Source organism: Drosophila sechellia, chromosome 3R (genome assembly GCF_004382195.2).
Source record: "Drosophila sechellia strain sech25 chromosome 3R, ASM438219v1, whole genome shotgun sequence".
Lineage (NCBI taxonomy): Eukaryota > Metazoa > Arthropoda > Insecta > Diptera > Drosophilidae > Drosophila > Drosophila sechellia.
The window spans coordinates 22,095,674-22,108,107 of NC_045952.1; the positions used below are offsets into that span (position 1 = coordinate 22,095,674).

The window sequence follows — 12,434 nt, forward strand, 5'->3', positions numbered from 1 at the left end:
GACTCACCGTAGATGTAAGACCTCATTTAGGCAACCTAAAGTACTTTCTGCAAGTGTATCACTTTTTCTAGAATATTGTTTCTTAAATGTGAATAGTTGATGAATTTCACTATATATAAGTCACACAGCTTATCAGTGGTTTTTTTAAGTTTAATTAAATTTATTTGTTCAAGTCTCGGCTAATTTGTAATAATAACTGCAATGAAGAACAAAACACCTTTGTTACTTTAAAACACTTTCCTCTAAATGATTAATTGCTTTCTAGTAACTAATTAATAGTTAAGACCTCTTATAAAACTAATGACTGAAAGGGTATTCCCTCGGCTAGCAACATGAAAATGTATACATTTAAAATTTCCGACGATGGACACCAGATTAACGGTTTGTTTGAATAGCTGTGCTTCTGCGGTCTGAAATTATGGCCGTACTCATTTCGGGTCCGCTGTCACGCCGGCTCACGCATAATTATGCAAAATTATATATCAAATTCAATTTTGGCAATTGGTGGCCTGCCCATGGTAAGCATATTCTAGTGTCAGCCCGTCCCCCTTTTTGGGCATTTTGCAGAGGCAGATATCTAAAGCGGCTCACTTCAGTTTGTAGCCACTGCCAACTGCGGCCACGTGAAATTGGACTCGTTTATTGCCACCGCGGAAAAGCAGTTGACACTGGGGTTAGAGATGGCCGGTCTCGTTTACCGTTTGAGATCAAGGATGCAACTAATAATCTGTGGCACAATAAGCCAAGGCAGTGCGATCTCGGTGTGGAAAATAAGCTGGCCAATGGCAATGGAATGACAACTGTAAAGGCGACTAAAGTTAACGTTAAACAATTAATGGTAGACGCCGGATGGAAATGAACTTTTCACGAAGCCCGTGTAATTAACCAAACGATTGCCCAACTCGATCGTCAAGACATTTAATTGCTATATTAGCGGAACAATTAAACGGGGGGATCTTCCACTGATTAATCGTTCTCGGAGGAGGCTGGTTGGTGACCTCGTTGCCGTTTGTTCTCACTCCGGTGCTTTGCAGCCAGGTTTACAATTTAGCCAAGCGCAGATCGTAAACAAAAGAATGCCGCCGCACTGTGCAAATAAACCCCGAAATGGAAAATTAAAAACACACTGAATACAACCACAATAATATACGATTCTGTTCATGAATTTATATTTTGTGCATTCTGTCAGCGGTCTGAATGTCTGTTGTTCTGGCCTTAAACTGTGCCACCATTTGTCATTATTGTTTGGCCCAAATATTTGGCAAAGCCTCAGTTACCATGACTTACGAAAATTACAGCAGAAATATCTTGAGTGGAGTTTACTGCTGTTGTAGGGATGTATCGGGATGTGTAGCCTTTAGGATGGGAATATTTACAGTTAGCAATGTTGGTGAAAGGCGGAACCTGCGGTGGATTCTCGGAGGATGCCCAATATCAAGGACAACTACAGGTTTTTTCACTGCTGACGTCAATAAGTTCGTCTCAGAATACGTCATTCCAGGTGTAGAATCTTAAGAAAGCAGAAGCTGTTTGTTTATAAAACAAAAACATTTAAGACGGGAAACATATGTTTATTAAAATAGGAATTTGTTTACGTATAAATAATACTAAGGTAGCGGTTTCAATTCATTATATATTTTCAATAAGATGAAAAACATTTGTATATAATATACTATATATAATATATATATATATACTGTATATAATATACTGGTATTTAACATTTTAAAACAACTGTAATTAAACAAAAAACAAATCGGTTAACGGAATGGTGGATATAATTCAAACTAGCGCACAACATTTTCACGTGACAACTGAACTTATGCTATAAAGCCGACATTAACTAGTAATTTTCCAAGCACACTTTTGAGATCATCTTATATATTAACAGGTAGCTAGTTAACAGAGCTTATGCAGCAATAACAGATACAAATACATGTAAACACAATACACATAACCTATTGTGTTTGCGGTCTTCGATCAAGCAGGCTAAGATGTTGAGAAACAGTTCCTATCTCTTGAAGTGACATTCGCCTTGCCCTAAATTTTTTAAATAACTTGTAGAACAAGTAGATCACAGATCCAAACACAATACCAAAGCGGAGACCTAACAGGAGCACCCAATCCCATTCGTAGTAAAGAGGAACATCCTCCGTCTTAAGGCGCATATGTGAGGCGTCACCATTCCGCAGGGCGTATTCCGTCCACCAATCTGCTGTGTCCAAAGGACACATGGGTCGGTCCCTGAAGGATTGCGACGTTTTCTTGGCATTCAGAGCATATTTTGGGTTCTCCAGCAGCTCCCGAATAGTTGAGGTCAGAATTTCCAAGCTCATCTCATTGGCGTCCAAGACCTTGGCCATGCCACGCAGATTAACATTCCGCAGATTAGTAAACTGGTCGAAGAACACTGGCAATCCCAAGATCGGCACTCAACTGTTAACAGCCTCCATTACACTTAGCAGACCTCCGTTTGTGATGAAGAGGCGAGTATTGGGATGGGCCAGAACGCTCGCTGAGGTGGTTGTTCAATCACATATACGTTGTCCAGCATTTTGTAAAATTTCTGCTCGGAATAGCCAAAAAACCGCTTAAAGATGCGCAGTTGAGATGGTCGGACGATCAGGTGCTTCAGCAGCTTTTCCTCTGTGATATGGACCCAGTTGTAAATTTTGCTGAGGAGCGAATTGCCCCGGGAATAGCCCAGCGATGAGATCGGATCGTTGATACTTGGTGCCAAGTTTCCAGCGACTTCTTCGGTACTCCAGTTGACATTACCACCTGAAAAACCCATCAGTGTTGCATTATAGTGCTCCACGACGCCATAAAGCGCTTCTAGGGCAGACGGTTCTAGCATAACTAGGTCAAAATGTTCATTTCTGTCTTGTAACATCTTTTGAACACCTTTGTCGCTTAGTATATCCGATGACATATTGTAGAGCTTTGACACTGCCATCAGGCTTGCTATCCATTTGCTGCCAAAGAAGTCCAACAGTTGGTCACACTCGAACATTTCTGCGTTGAAACACAAATTGAATAATAGTTAATATACTCAAAATTACAAAATGACTCACCCTGGACGCGTTGATTTAGCTTGGGAACGCGTATATGTCGAACTCCCTCGATATCTGGAGGCATTCCAACTGGTGTGATCAACGTGACATTGTGTCCCCGTTTAACTAGAGCCCTTGCGAATGGACGCAAAACCAGATTATGTGACCTGAAGTGGTAGGAAAATATGCCTAGGATGTTGGCAGCCTGCACCGAGTCCTGGTACAGATCCAGTTGCAGGAACAGGCAGAGCACGAAAGCCAGCCAAGAAAACTCGAGGTGCATTTTTACAATTCAGTCCGCTCATGTCGGAGCTCTGTCCGCAAATGAACACGATCTAATCTAAGGTGTCGGCAGAAAGCTCTACTGATAACATAAAAGTTTTGAATCCAGGTGGTGTAAGTATTTGTGAATTATTATCGGTTATTAGTTGCATGTCTGATATATAACGCCATAGCCATAGCGTAAAACTATCGGAAATTTAATATTGCAATGTCATTAAAATGAGCATAAGGAATTCTGAAGAGGATTGTGGTATTGGTGACTAAGAACAATTTTGAGTTTCCGGATATAGGGTATTCTCATGGATGTAATCGTCTAAGTCTGATACGATATTTCAGAAACAGGGTGTAGACCAAAAAGATCAGCGATGCAGCGACTAATCCAAATCGTAGACTAAATGCTAAAATACTGTCAATTCTATAGTATTCAATCAGTGGAATCTCCTCCAAGTTAAGGCGCATCCGAGTAATATTCCGGTTTCGTAAGGCGTACTCCGTCCACCAAACTGCCGTATCCAATGGACTCAATGGACGATCCTTGAAAAATTGCGACATTTCCTTCGCTTTAAAATAATAGCTGTCGCTTGCAAGCATATGCTTTATAGTTTCAGTTAGAGTATCTTTGTTCAGAATGTTGATATCCATAACTTCAGCCATTCCAGATAATTCCACCCAACGCATATTAGCAAATTGGTCGAAAAACATCGGAAGTCCGAGCATTGGAACTCCACTGTCTACGGCCTCAATCACGCTCAGTAATCCCCCGTTTGTGATGAAAAGTCGGACATTTGGATGGTTCAAAATATGTCGCTGAGGGGCTTGTTCGATAACATATACATTGTCCGATTTGTTAGGCATACATAATAGTTCGCTCTTCCAAATAATTCTTTCCTTTAGCTTAGCAAAAGTCTGCAGCAGTAGCTCCTGAATGTTTGCAGGAAGAAATTTAATCAGAACGTCGTTGCCCATCGAGAAGTAAATTACTCCGTGATCGGCCGTGTCCAGAAATTTCTGCAGCTCCTCATCACTTGGTTCAGGGGGCTCGCTGAGATGAAGACCTCCCACCTCTATTATGTTTGGTGCATTGGCTCGAACTTTACCCATGCTGTAGTGACTATTGATTAGCATCAACGAGAATCTGGATCTTAACTCTTTCATTTTCTGAGCGGAATAGCCAAAAAATTTCTGAAATAAGTGTAGTTGAGCAGGTTGTAAGATCAAATAGTCCACCAATTTTTCTTCCATTATATGAATCCAGTTATATACGCGACTGAACAGGGAAAAGCCGACTGGAGAAATGGGTTCGTATATAGATGGAGCTGGATTTCCTGCCAATTCGTCGGTTTGCCAGTTAATCCGTATACTGGACAATCCTATCAGCGTGGCGTTGTAGAACTCAACCAGACCATATAGAGCGTCTAGACTAGATGGTTCCATGATGATCAAGTCGAACCTTTCGCTTTTGTCATGCAGCATCCTTTGAACGCCAGGATCACTTAGAATATCATTGGAGGCATTGTAGAGCGCCTTTGCCGTAAGTGCGCTCTCCGTCCATTTGTTAATCAGAAAGTCCAGTACATGATCAGACTCAAGCATTTATAAAAAATAGAGAAATCAATAAACAGAGACTTTAATAAGGTGACTAACCTTTTATACGTTCGTTAAGCTGGGCAACACGTATATGTCGAACCCCCTCGATATCGTTTGGCAATCCGCTCGGTGTGATAAGAGTCACATTGTGCCCTCTCTCTACCAAAGTCCGCACCAAAGGCTGCATCACAAAGAAGGGTGAAATGTGGCGGTAGGAAAATATACCCCGTATGTTAGCAGCCTCGGCCTGATCCTGTTGAAGATCCTGTTGCAGAAGCAGGCAAAGGAAGACCGTCAGCCAGCAATATCCGAGGCACATTTTCACGGTTTCAGTTCGTTCATGTTGGAGCTCTGACCACAACTGAACAAATCTTATTGGCATTCTGCGATACCCATGAAAGCTCCTCATTATTTACAACCAATAACAATCAAATGGTTTGATAATTTTGAATTGGAACACTTAAGAATTAAATGAAAGCTCATTGTTTCGGAATCATGTTAGAGAGTATGGAAAAGAATTTTTCTGAGCTACACCATTGGTAAAATGCTGTTGCACCTATTAAAACATATTTTGACATGCTCCTTATTAAATTTAACCTGAGCGATCGATATGTAATAATTGTTTTTTTAATTTAAAAATTAACATTCCTTCAAGATAATCAAGATCAAGAAAGCGCGGACCTGGACTTACAATCAAAATCGAAGAAATCTAGGATACTACTAGACTACTACTCATTATCGCTCATGCGCAATTGTATCTGCGCAAGCACTCTTTCCCTTTCCTGAAGTCTTCTGTGCCTATTGCGATTCTTCTGGTACAATCTCCAGCCCAGAAAGATCAGCGATGCACAGACGCAACCAAGGCGAACTCCAAAGGTTAGTATGCTGTCGAGTCTGTAGTATCGCATTAGAGGAATCTCCTCCACATTGAGACGCATATGGGAAGTATCCCGATTCCGTAGAGCGTACTCCGTCCACCAGAGTGCAGTGTCCAGAGGACTCATTGGCCTATCCCTGAAAGACAATGCCATTGCTTTAGCTCTCTCAGCATAGCTAGGATTTTCAAGAAGCTCGTTAATAGTTTCGATGAGTGTGTCTGCGTTCAAGTCGTTGGGGTCCAATACCTTAGCCATTCCGGCTAACTGCACTCGATGTATATTATTGAACTGGTCGAAGAACAGTGGAAGTCCCAGCATATTTTCCGGCAGATATTTCATCAGAATATCCTGGCCCATTGAGAAGTAGATGGCGCCGTGCTCCGCCTCGTCCAAATATTTCTGTAGTTCCGCACCACAAGGCTCTGGGGGCTCGCTCAGATGCACGCCTGCCACCTCAATGATGTTTGGCACATTGGCTCGCACCCTTCCCATGCTGAAGTGGCTAATAATAAGGATGACCGAGAATCTGGCCCGCAGCTCATCTAGCTTCTCCGCCGGATATCCGAAGAACTTTTTAAACAATCGCACCTGAGCGGGACGGTAAACAAGACTTTCCAGGAGCTTCTCCTCGGTGATATAATATACAACCTATATAATTGGACAACCTACCGATCAACCGCAAAAGTTCCAGTTCGTCGGAGTACGAGCAATAAAATTGGTTGATAACTCCATGTGTTCATGAATTTTGGAACTGATGGCTCACGTTGATTTTTGTTGGCTGCGCAAAATGTACTAGATTTGGCGCCATCAGGGAAATTTTATTCAAAGCCACCCCTTTTGATTATAGTGTGTTCTCTTTCAATCGGGAATGTAGTCATATCCTTCTAAAAGCACCCCAGTCCGCATGCGCTGAATTGGCCATCTAGAGGGTTTTTTTTTTCTTTTGCTAATAGGGGGAGTATTTTGTTTTCTAAATTTTAACCAGAGGGCGGTACACCCACATTTTGGTTTGTACCGTGTATTTCCTATTTTTTATAGATCTTTGACATAATTATAGGCAAGATGGGGTGCTTTCCTATAAACGAATGAGGTGAAATCCTCTCCAAACTCTGTATTAATGGTGACCAATTTTTACGTTGCAATTAAACCAATACCTATTATCGCTAGTATGAATTCTTTGAATACTATGAATAGTTGTGTGGCCTATGGGCAGTTCAAAAGTATATGATATTGCCTAGGAACATTGCATTTTTGTTGAATACTTACAGCCTGCAAATGGTAACTTCATAGTGTTGTGTGGGCAGAGTAAATCAACGCAAGTGGAATAAAATATTTTAAATAAATGATAATATTTCATGAAGGTACTGGCCAGCCTGGCATTCATATGACCCCGCAAGAATGTGGGAAAATGCAGCATTTAACCTTTTACGACCCCCGCAGGTGAAGGTGTAAAATGCCATCGCTCCCCATTTCGACGAACGCAGGCTATGACCTCGTAAATGCAACTGTGCGTTTTATATTTTGACTATAACTCAAAGTGCATTTCAACGGCGCCTCTATTTGCATCCTGCACCCGTTCGGAAGGCACCGATTGGGCGACTGTGAGTGGTGATGTGGGGCGTGGGTGAGTTTATGTGGGCGGTGGTGCCGTTCAAACATGCATGAGTTGCATGAACAGGAGTCTAGAATGATGAAGTGGGACCTGAATGCACTGCGACTGGGGGATGCAGTCCAATCAAGGATTCGGCGGAGTTGGGGAAATGGGGTTTGGGGGCTGGCAGCCCAAATTAACTTAACACTCATAAATCAGCGTTAACGGCGACCGCAAAAACCGTTGCATAAAAAATGGTTATGGCTCCTCTTTTTGGGTCTCGTTTTTTGGAGTGGTTGTCCCTTTGACGGCTGGCCCCGTACATTGGAAACTGGGATCAGAGTGGCAACAATGCATCGTTGCATTCCAAATAAACAATTCTCATAAAATGCTACCGTTTGCATTGCTGAGTTGATGGCTGCAACCATTTTGAATAGGCATATCAGGCTGGAGGCATCGAGATGATAGTCCATCACTGAGCGATGGATGTATGCCAAAGTGGTTCAGTATCAGTTCAGCTTAAACGATACTTTTCTGCAGGTTTCCAGAGTCTAATTAATTAGAATTGGCCAATACTTCATGCTCGATACGACAGATTCGAACCCTCAACAACGGATTACCATTTCCGTTCTCTATTTGTCGGATATGCTGGGTACTTCTGCTGTAACGGCCGGGCAATTCACTCCAGTTTGCCCAAAATTGCAGCCGTCAATTTTGGTAATTAAATTGTAGTGCTCAATTTGCCATCTCTTTAATCGACAACCAATCATCGTTCCGAAGTAATTTAGATGGACTCCAGTTAGCGTTTTTGCCCCACCAACACTGTGCATACTTAATGGTGAGCGGTGCAAAAAGTGTGTGTGGAAAAATGGCTTCAATTGCAGTGGAATGCATAATAAATAAGTGCAGTGACAGGCGTGTAAACGCTTCCGACGGAAATGTAAATGATATCAATGCGGCAACTCGAGCTGGCAATATTTATGCACTTTTGATTCGGACCGCGGCGCACTAAATCACAATTTGCCGCCAACTGGCGATGACAAAAGCCGGGTTGCCGACTTGCCTTGTCCTTGGGAAAACCAACCGCTGCAGCAGCTGGGCGTCGCATTTTTTTAAAGGACCTCTAACTTGACGACTCCGTCTCTTTCTCGCTTTTTTGCCTCGTTACATATTGGGTGTAATTTATGCGAGCAGGCGCCACCGGAAGCGGAAACGAAAGCGGAAGCTGTCTAATTATTCAACGGCAGTTAGTTAATAGAGCGTCTTGGCCATCCATCCTCCGTCCTTTTCCGTGACTTGTTGCCATATTTGGTGTGCTTATCGACTGATCCTTTGGCCGACTGCATCGTGACTCGGCTGCTTTTAATTATCTTAATGGAGCCGCATGGCGTATGCGCAATATTGACTTTTGACGGCGTGCAAATGCCTGTTGTCCTCGCACGCTAGGTGATAGGATATAAAGGAGCGGGAATAAGGGCTCGCTGTCACATTGCATCAAGCGCAAAACAATAAAACGCTCGCCAAGCCCGTCCGGCAGGTGTCGCTGCCGTGATAATGTCAACAGCGGAAACAATAAAAGCCGCAGTTGTCTTTCGACTTGGCTGCGGGCCCTGCACGGCAAGAAGACATCTGGAGGATTTGCCAAAGTGGGAGTGCCTTCTCCAGATGAAGATAGCAGCTGACGGGGCCGGAAAGGTGGGGAGTCTTTAATGTGTCGTTCTCCTTTTCCGGTTTCTTCTTTCCCACGGAATATGACACAGAGAAAATACAACGCCACACCATCAGGTGCCTTCTTTCGATTATCTTAAAGGAAATATTTATATAAGAAAATAAGACTTCAATTTTTTGTTTCTTATATTTTTTTAACACAAGAAATATTGATCGGAATATGAAACGTGGTTCTTGGATAAACGTTTTGCAAAATTGATTATTTTATTTAATAAATAAGCATTACAAAATGTGTTACTTAAATAAGCACTTTAAGTTTAAATGACGTATTTTATTAATATTCTTTTCAACCAATAACTTAATACACGTTGCCTTGAAAAAACAAAATGATTGATTAATTTTTCAGATTTTTCTCTGTGGAATTAGCCGCTTGAAAGGCAAGCTGTTAACTTGATAGTCCTATGAAGCCAATGCCATTTTGACGACCCCACCTATAGATTCAGCAAATGTTTGCCATTGGCTTTCATTTCCGGTAGGGCCCAAAAGTTGTCAAAGGGTTAGGGATCCTAAGCGTAAAGTTGGCCGAAACGAAGTCGGTTCTGGCCCACATAAATTGCCAGCTGCTGCTGGCAGCCACTTCACACGCCGCTGACAAGCGTCAGACTCAATAAATAACGTTTCGCCGGCGGGCTGTCTGTCGGTGGTTTTTTCCATTGGTTTGTTGGAGCCTGGTCCTGGTGCTGCTTCATAAATTGATGCTGGCACTGGGTCTCGGACCGCACGGCCTTGAACCACCGACCGGGCTTTTTCCAGCGGGCAGGGCAAGCTGCTCTCCTCTCGAGTGTGGCCAATGCACACTCACTCAACACTTTAGTTTGGGCTTCTGATTGTGTGTTTGCCATTGCTTTGCATTGTGTTGTGTTCTGCGGCTGGCCGCAAAGTTCCGCTGCCTTTCCACTCGACCCGAGAAATTAAAATTTATATGTCAAGCAGGCACGGCTGAAAGTTCTGCACCAACTTTGTGGCAGGAAACTTTTGTGCCACATTGAGCGCAATAATGCAAACAATAACAATATTACGCCAGCACCAGGAGCACTTCCTCCCCCGCTGCAGGATAATGCAAACTAATGCAGAGTTGGCCGCAGAAAGGTCACAGGATGAGCCTGTGGCTCCGGTGGCTCCAGTGGCTCGTTTTGTTGCCATTATTGTTATTGGACGGGCGAAATGCAAACGCAAATGCCAGTGCAATCCTCAATGGCCTTAAAGTGTCAGCTGTGGTGCTGCTCTTTGTCCTCGTTTCTGGCCTGCGAGGACTCTAATTGCCGGCTACAAATTCCAATTAGCCGCCCCGAAATCTCCGGCCTGCGAATCGGATGCAATGCACCCGGCATTCAGTCCATTCGGCTGGTCGACTTTTATGAGCATAAGCGAGGCCAATAAAACGCTCAACCTCATGCGATTATCGCCTCCGCTTCCCCAAACTGGAAAGCCGGCGAAAACAGGGAAATTGGCCAAAACATCCAAGGCAACAAACAGGCAAAAACGGCCAAAAACAGCCAGAGGAGCTGTGAGTTCTCGACTGCAATTGCAACTCTCCTGCTATCCTGCTTTCCGACGGGTCCTTGCCAGCTTTTAAGCGTTCAAATATTTATAAAGCGAAAAATGTTATGTTGACGCGCTGGCGGCCACTTTCAGCTTTTTGGGGGTCAGGAGCTCGGGCGGAGCCGACGAAATGGAGTTCAAGTTAAGTGCCGAGATAAATGAAATGCGGAGCGAGGCAGGCCATTAACAGAAGTCCACACTACTTCAAAACCAGTTCACCTAGGAGTCATAACTAGTGACACTAAATCCTGTGGCTCATGGCCTTCAATAAAATCTTCCATAAATTTCACTTTCGTCTTATTTTGCGTGTTTATAGATATTCAAGGTTTGAAATACAATATGAGTTTTTTATTACATTTTTGAAAAATCTTTCAATTACATTTGTATACTTTAACTGCTGCAATACGACCCGAAACCCAATTGCGTGATTAGAGCATCCCATAAATCTTTAATGTGGCTTTCGTTGGAATGCAATGTTCAATGTAGCACATAATTATTTATTTCAATTCATTAATGCACCCCATTCGCTCATAGCCATGGAATGTCATGTCTAGACGCACGCATTGTTATAAATTTTAATCAACGCCGTTTTAAATTTCCTCAGTGCAGCCACAAAAGCCGAAAGCCCTTCGAAAGAGCTCATTGGAGCGCCAACAAAGCGGCCATGCATTCTAAATATTGCGCATACGCCGCGTTGTGCATGCACACACAAATGTCAGCGGGATGGGGGAAAGCTGGTAGCTGGTAGCTGGTGGCTGGAAGCTGGTGGTTGGAAAGCAGAAAGCCAAAGGAATATGTGGACTTTAACTAACTGACTATGACTGCAGGCAGTGTCAGCGTTGCGTTGCGGCATTAAGATCTCAGCTGAAATGATTACATGCCTGTTTAGATTTGTCAGCGGGGCTAGAGCCTTTTGGAACGGCTTGGTAGTGCGGTGTGTGGATGGGGAATCGCCTCTGGCAGCCAGCTCATGTATCTCGCAGTTGATAAATGATCAAATTAAGCCTGGCATACAGCCGACCTACATGGCAAGAAGACGGGAAAGCAGCTGCTTTAAACTTCTGCTCGGCGTTGTCTTGCCATAACACACCACTTTCGCTGGGGCCAACAAAGAAATTGTGTATGAAAGACTTGGACGATTTTCCTTTCGGCCCCTCCCCCCATCGTTTCCTGGATTTTTCCTGCTTGGCATGCACCGCTCGTCTTCTACTTTTGCTGCTGCTGCAACCTTCTTTACTTTTGCGGCATCTTGCTGCTACTGTACACTACTTTATGCGGCTGCCTGCGAGCACAGGGGCTGGGTTTTGTGGCACAGCACACACACACACTCTGGCAGAGATAAAATAACACGCTTCATGCTGCCTGGCACTAAACTATTTGGAAAAATCGGGCACGTTTTCATTTAGCTGAGTGCACGCGGCTGCCACAGTTACCAGCCGTCCAAGTGGAAGGCCATGCTGCCAGGCAGCCAACAGATGCAAATGCAAGTTATCGAGATTTATGGTGAATATTTTGGGCCTGCATGTGCAATAGCCGCACATAAATATCCATTTTAGGAACTCGTCTCTCTCTGTGTGCTTAGTGCCAAGTGCTTGGGAGGCCCATTAGCCAGGATAATGAACGGCAGAGCCTTGACCCTGACTATGTAGACTTTGTCTTCGATTTAATTGTCCTACTGGAATCCAGCACAATGTAGGTCAGCATTTTGGTCTGCCCTGCAGCACCTCCTGGCAAACTAATTGCAATAATTGAGCTGAGCTGGTAGTTTTAATC

General features: G+C 43.5%; 3 protein-coding genes across 4 annotated transcripts; all 3 read right to left on the reverse strand.

Annotated features, from left to right (window-relative positions):
* Nucleotides 1-1,958: 1,958 nt before the first annotated feature.
* Nucleotides 1,959-3,336, reverse strand: LOC116801558. Its single transcript, XM_032721932.1, is given in 3 exon segments — nucleotides 1,959-2,512; nucleotides 2,515-3,015; nucleotides 3,075-3,336. Coding segments are annotated over 3 exon segments (1,317 nt in total).
* Nucleotides 3,337-3,632: 296 nt separating this feature from the next.
* Nucleotides 3,633-5,241, reverse strand: LOC6607586 (2-hydroxyacylsphingosine 1-beta-galactosyltransferase). 2 transcript variants are annotated; one of them, XM_032721931.1, is made up of 2 exons: nucleotides 4,989-5,241; nucleotides 3,633-4,930 (listed from the first exon to the last, which is right to left on the reverse strand). In XM_032721931.1, exons 1-2 carry the CDS (start codon nucleotides 5,239-5,241, stop codon nucleotides 3,633-3,635), a joined length of 1,551 nt encoding a protein of 516 aa, XP_032577822.1. The 2 variants fall into 2 exon arrangements, with proteins under 2 accessions (XP_032577822.1, XP_032577821.1); XM_032721930.1 differs by having other exon boundaries at nucleotides 4,980-5,241.
* A 409-nt stretch (nucleotides 5,242-5,650) lies between these two features.
* On the reverse strand, nucleotides 5,651-7,864 carry LOC6607587 (2-hydroxyacylsphingosine 1-beta-galactosyltransferase). Its single transcript, XM_002032320.1, has 2 exons — nucleotides 7,787-7,864; nucleotides 5,651-6,448 (listed from the first exon to the last, which is right to left on the reverse strand). The coding sequence occupies exons 1-2, from the start codon at nucleotides 7,862-7,864 to the stop codon at nucleotides 5,651-5,653; spliced, it is 876 nt and encodes a 291-aa protein (XP_002032356.1).
* Nucleotides 7,865-12,434: the final 4,570 nt, after the last annotated feature.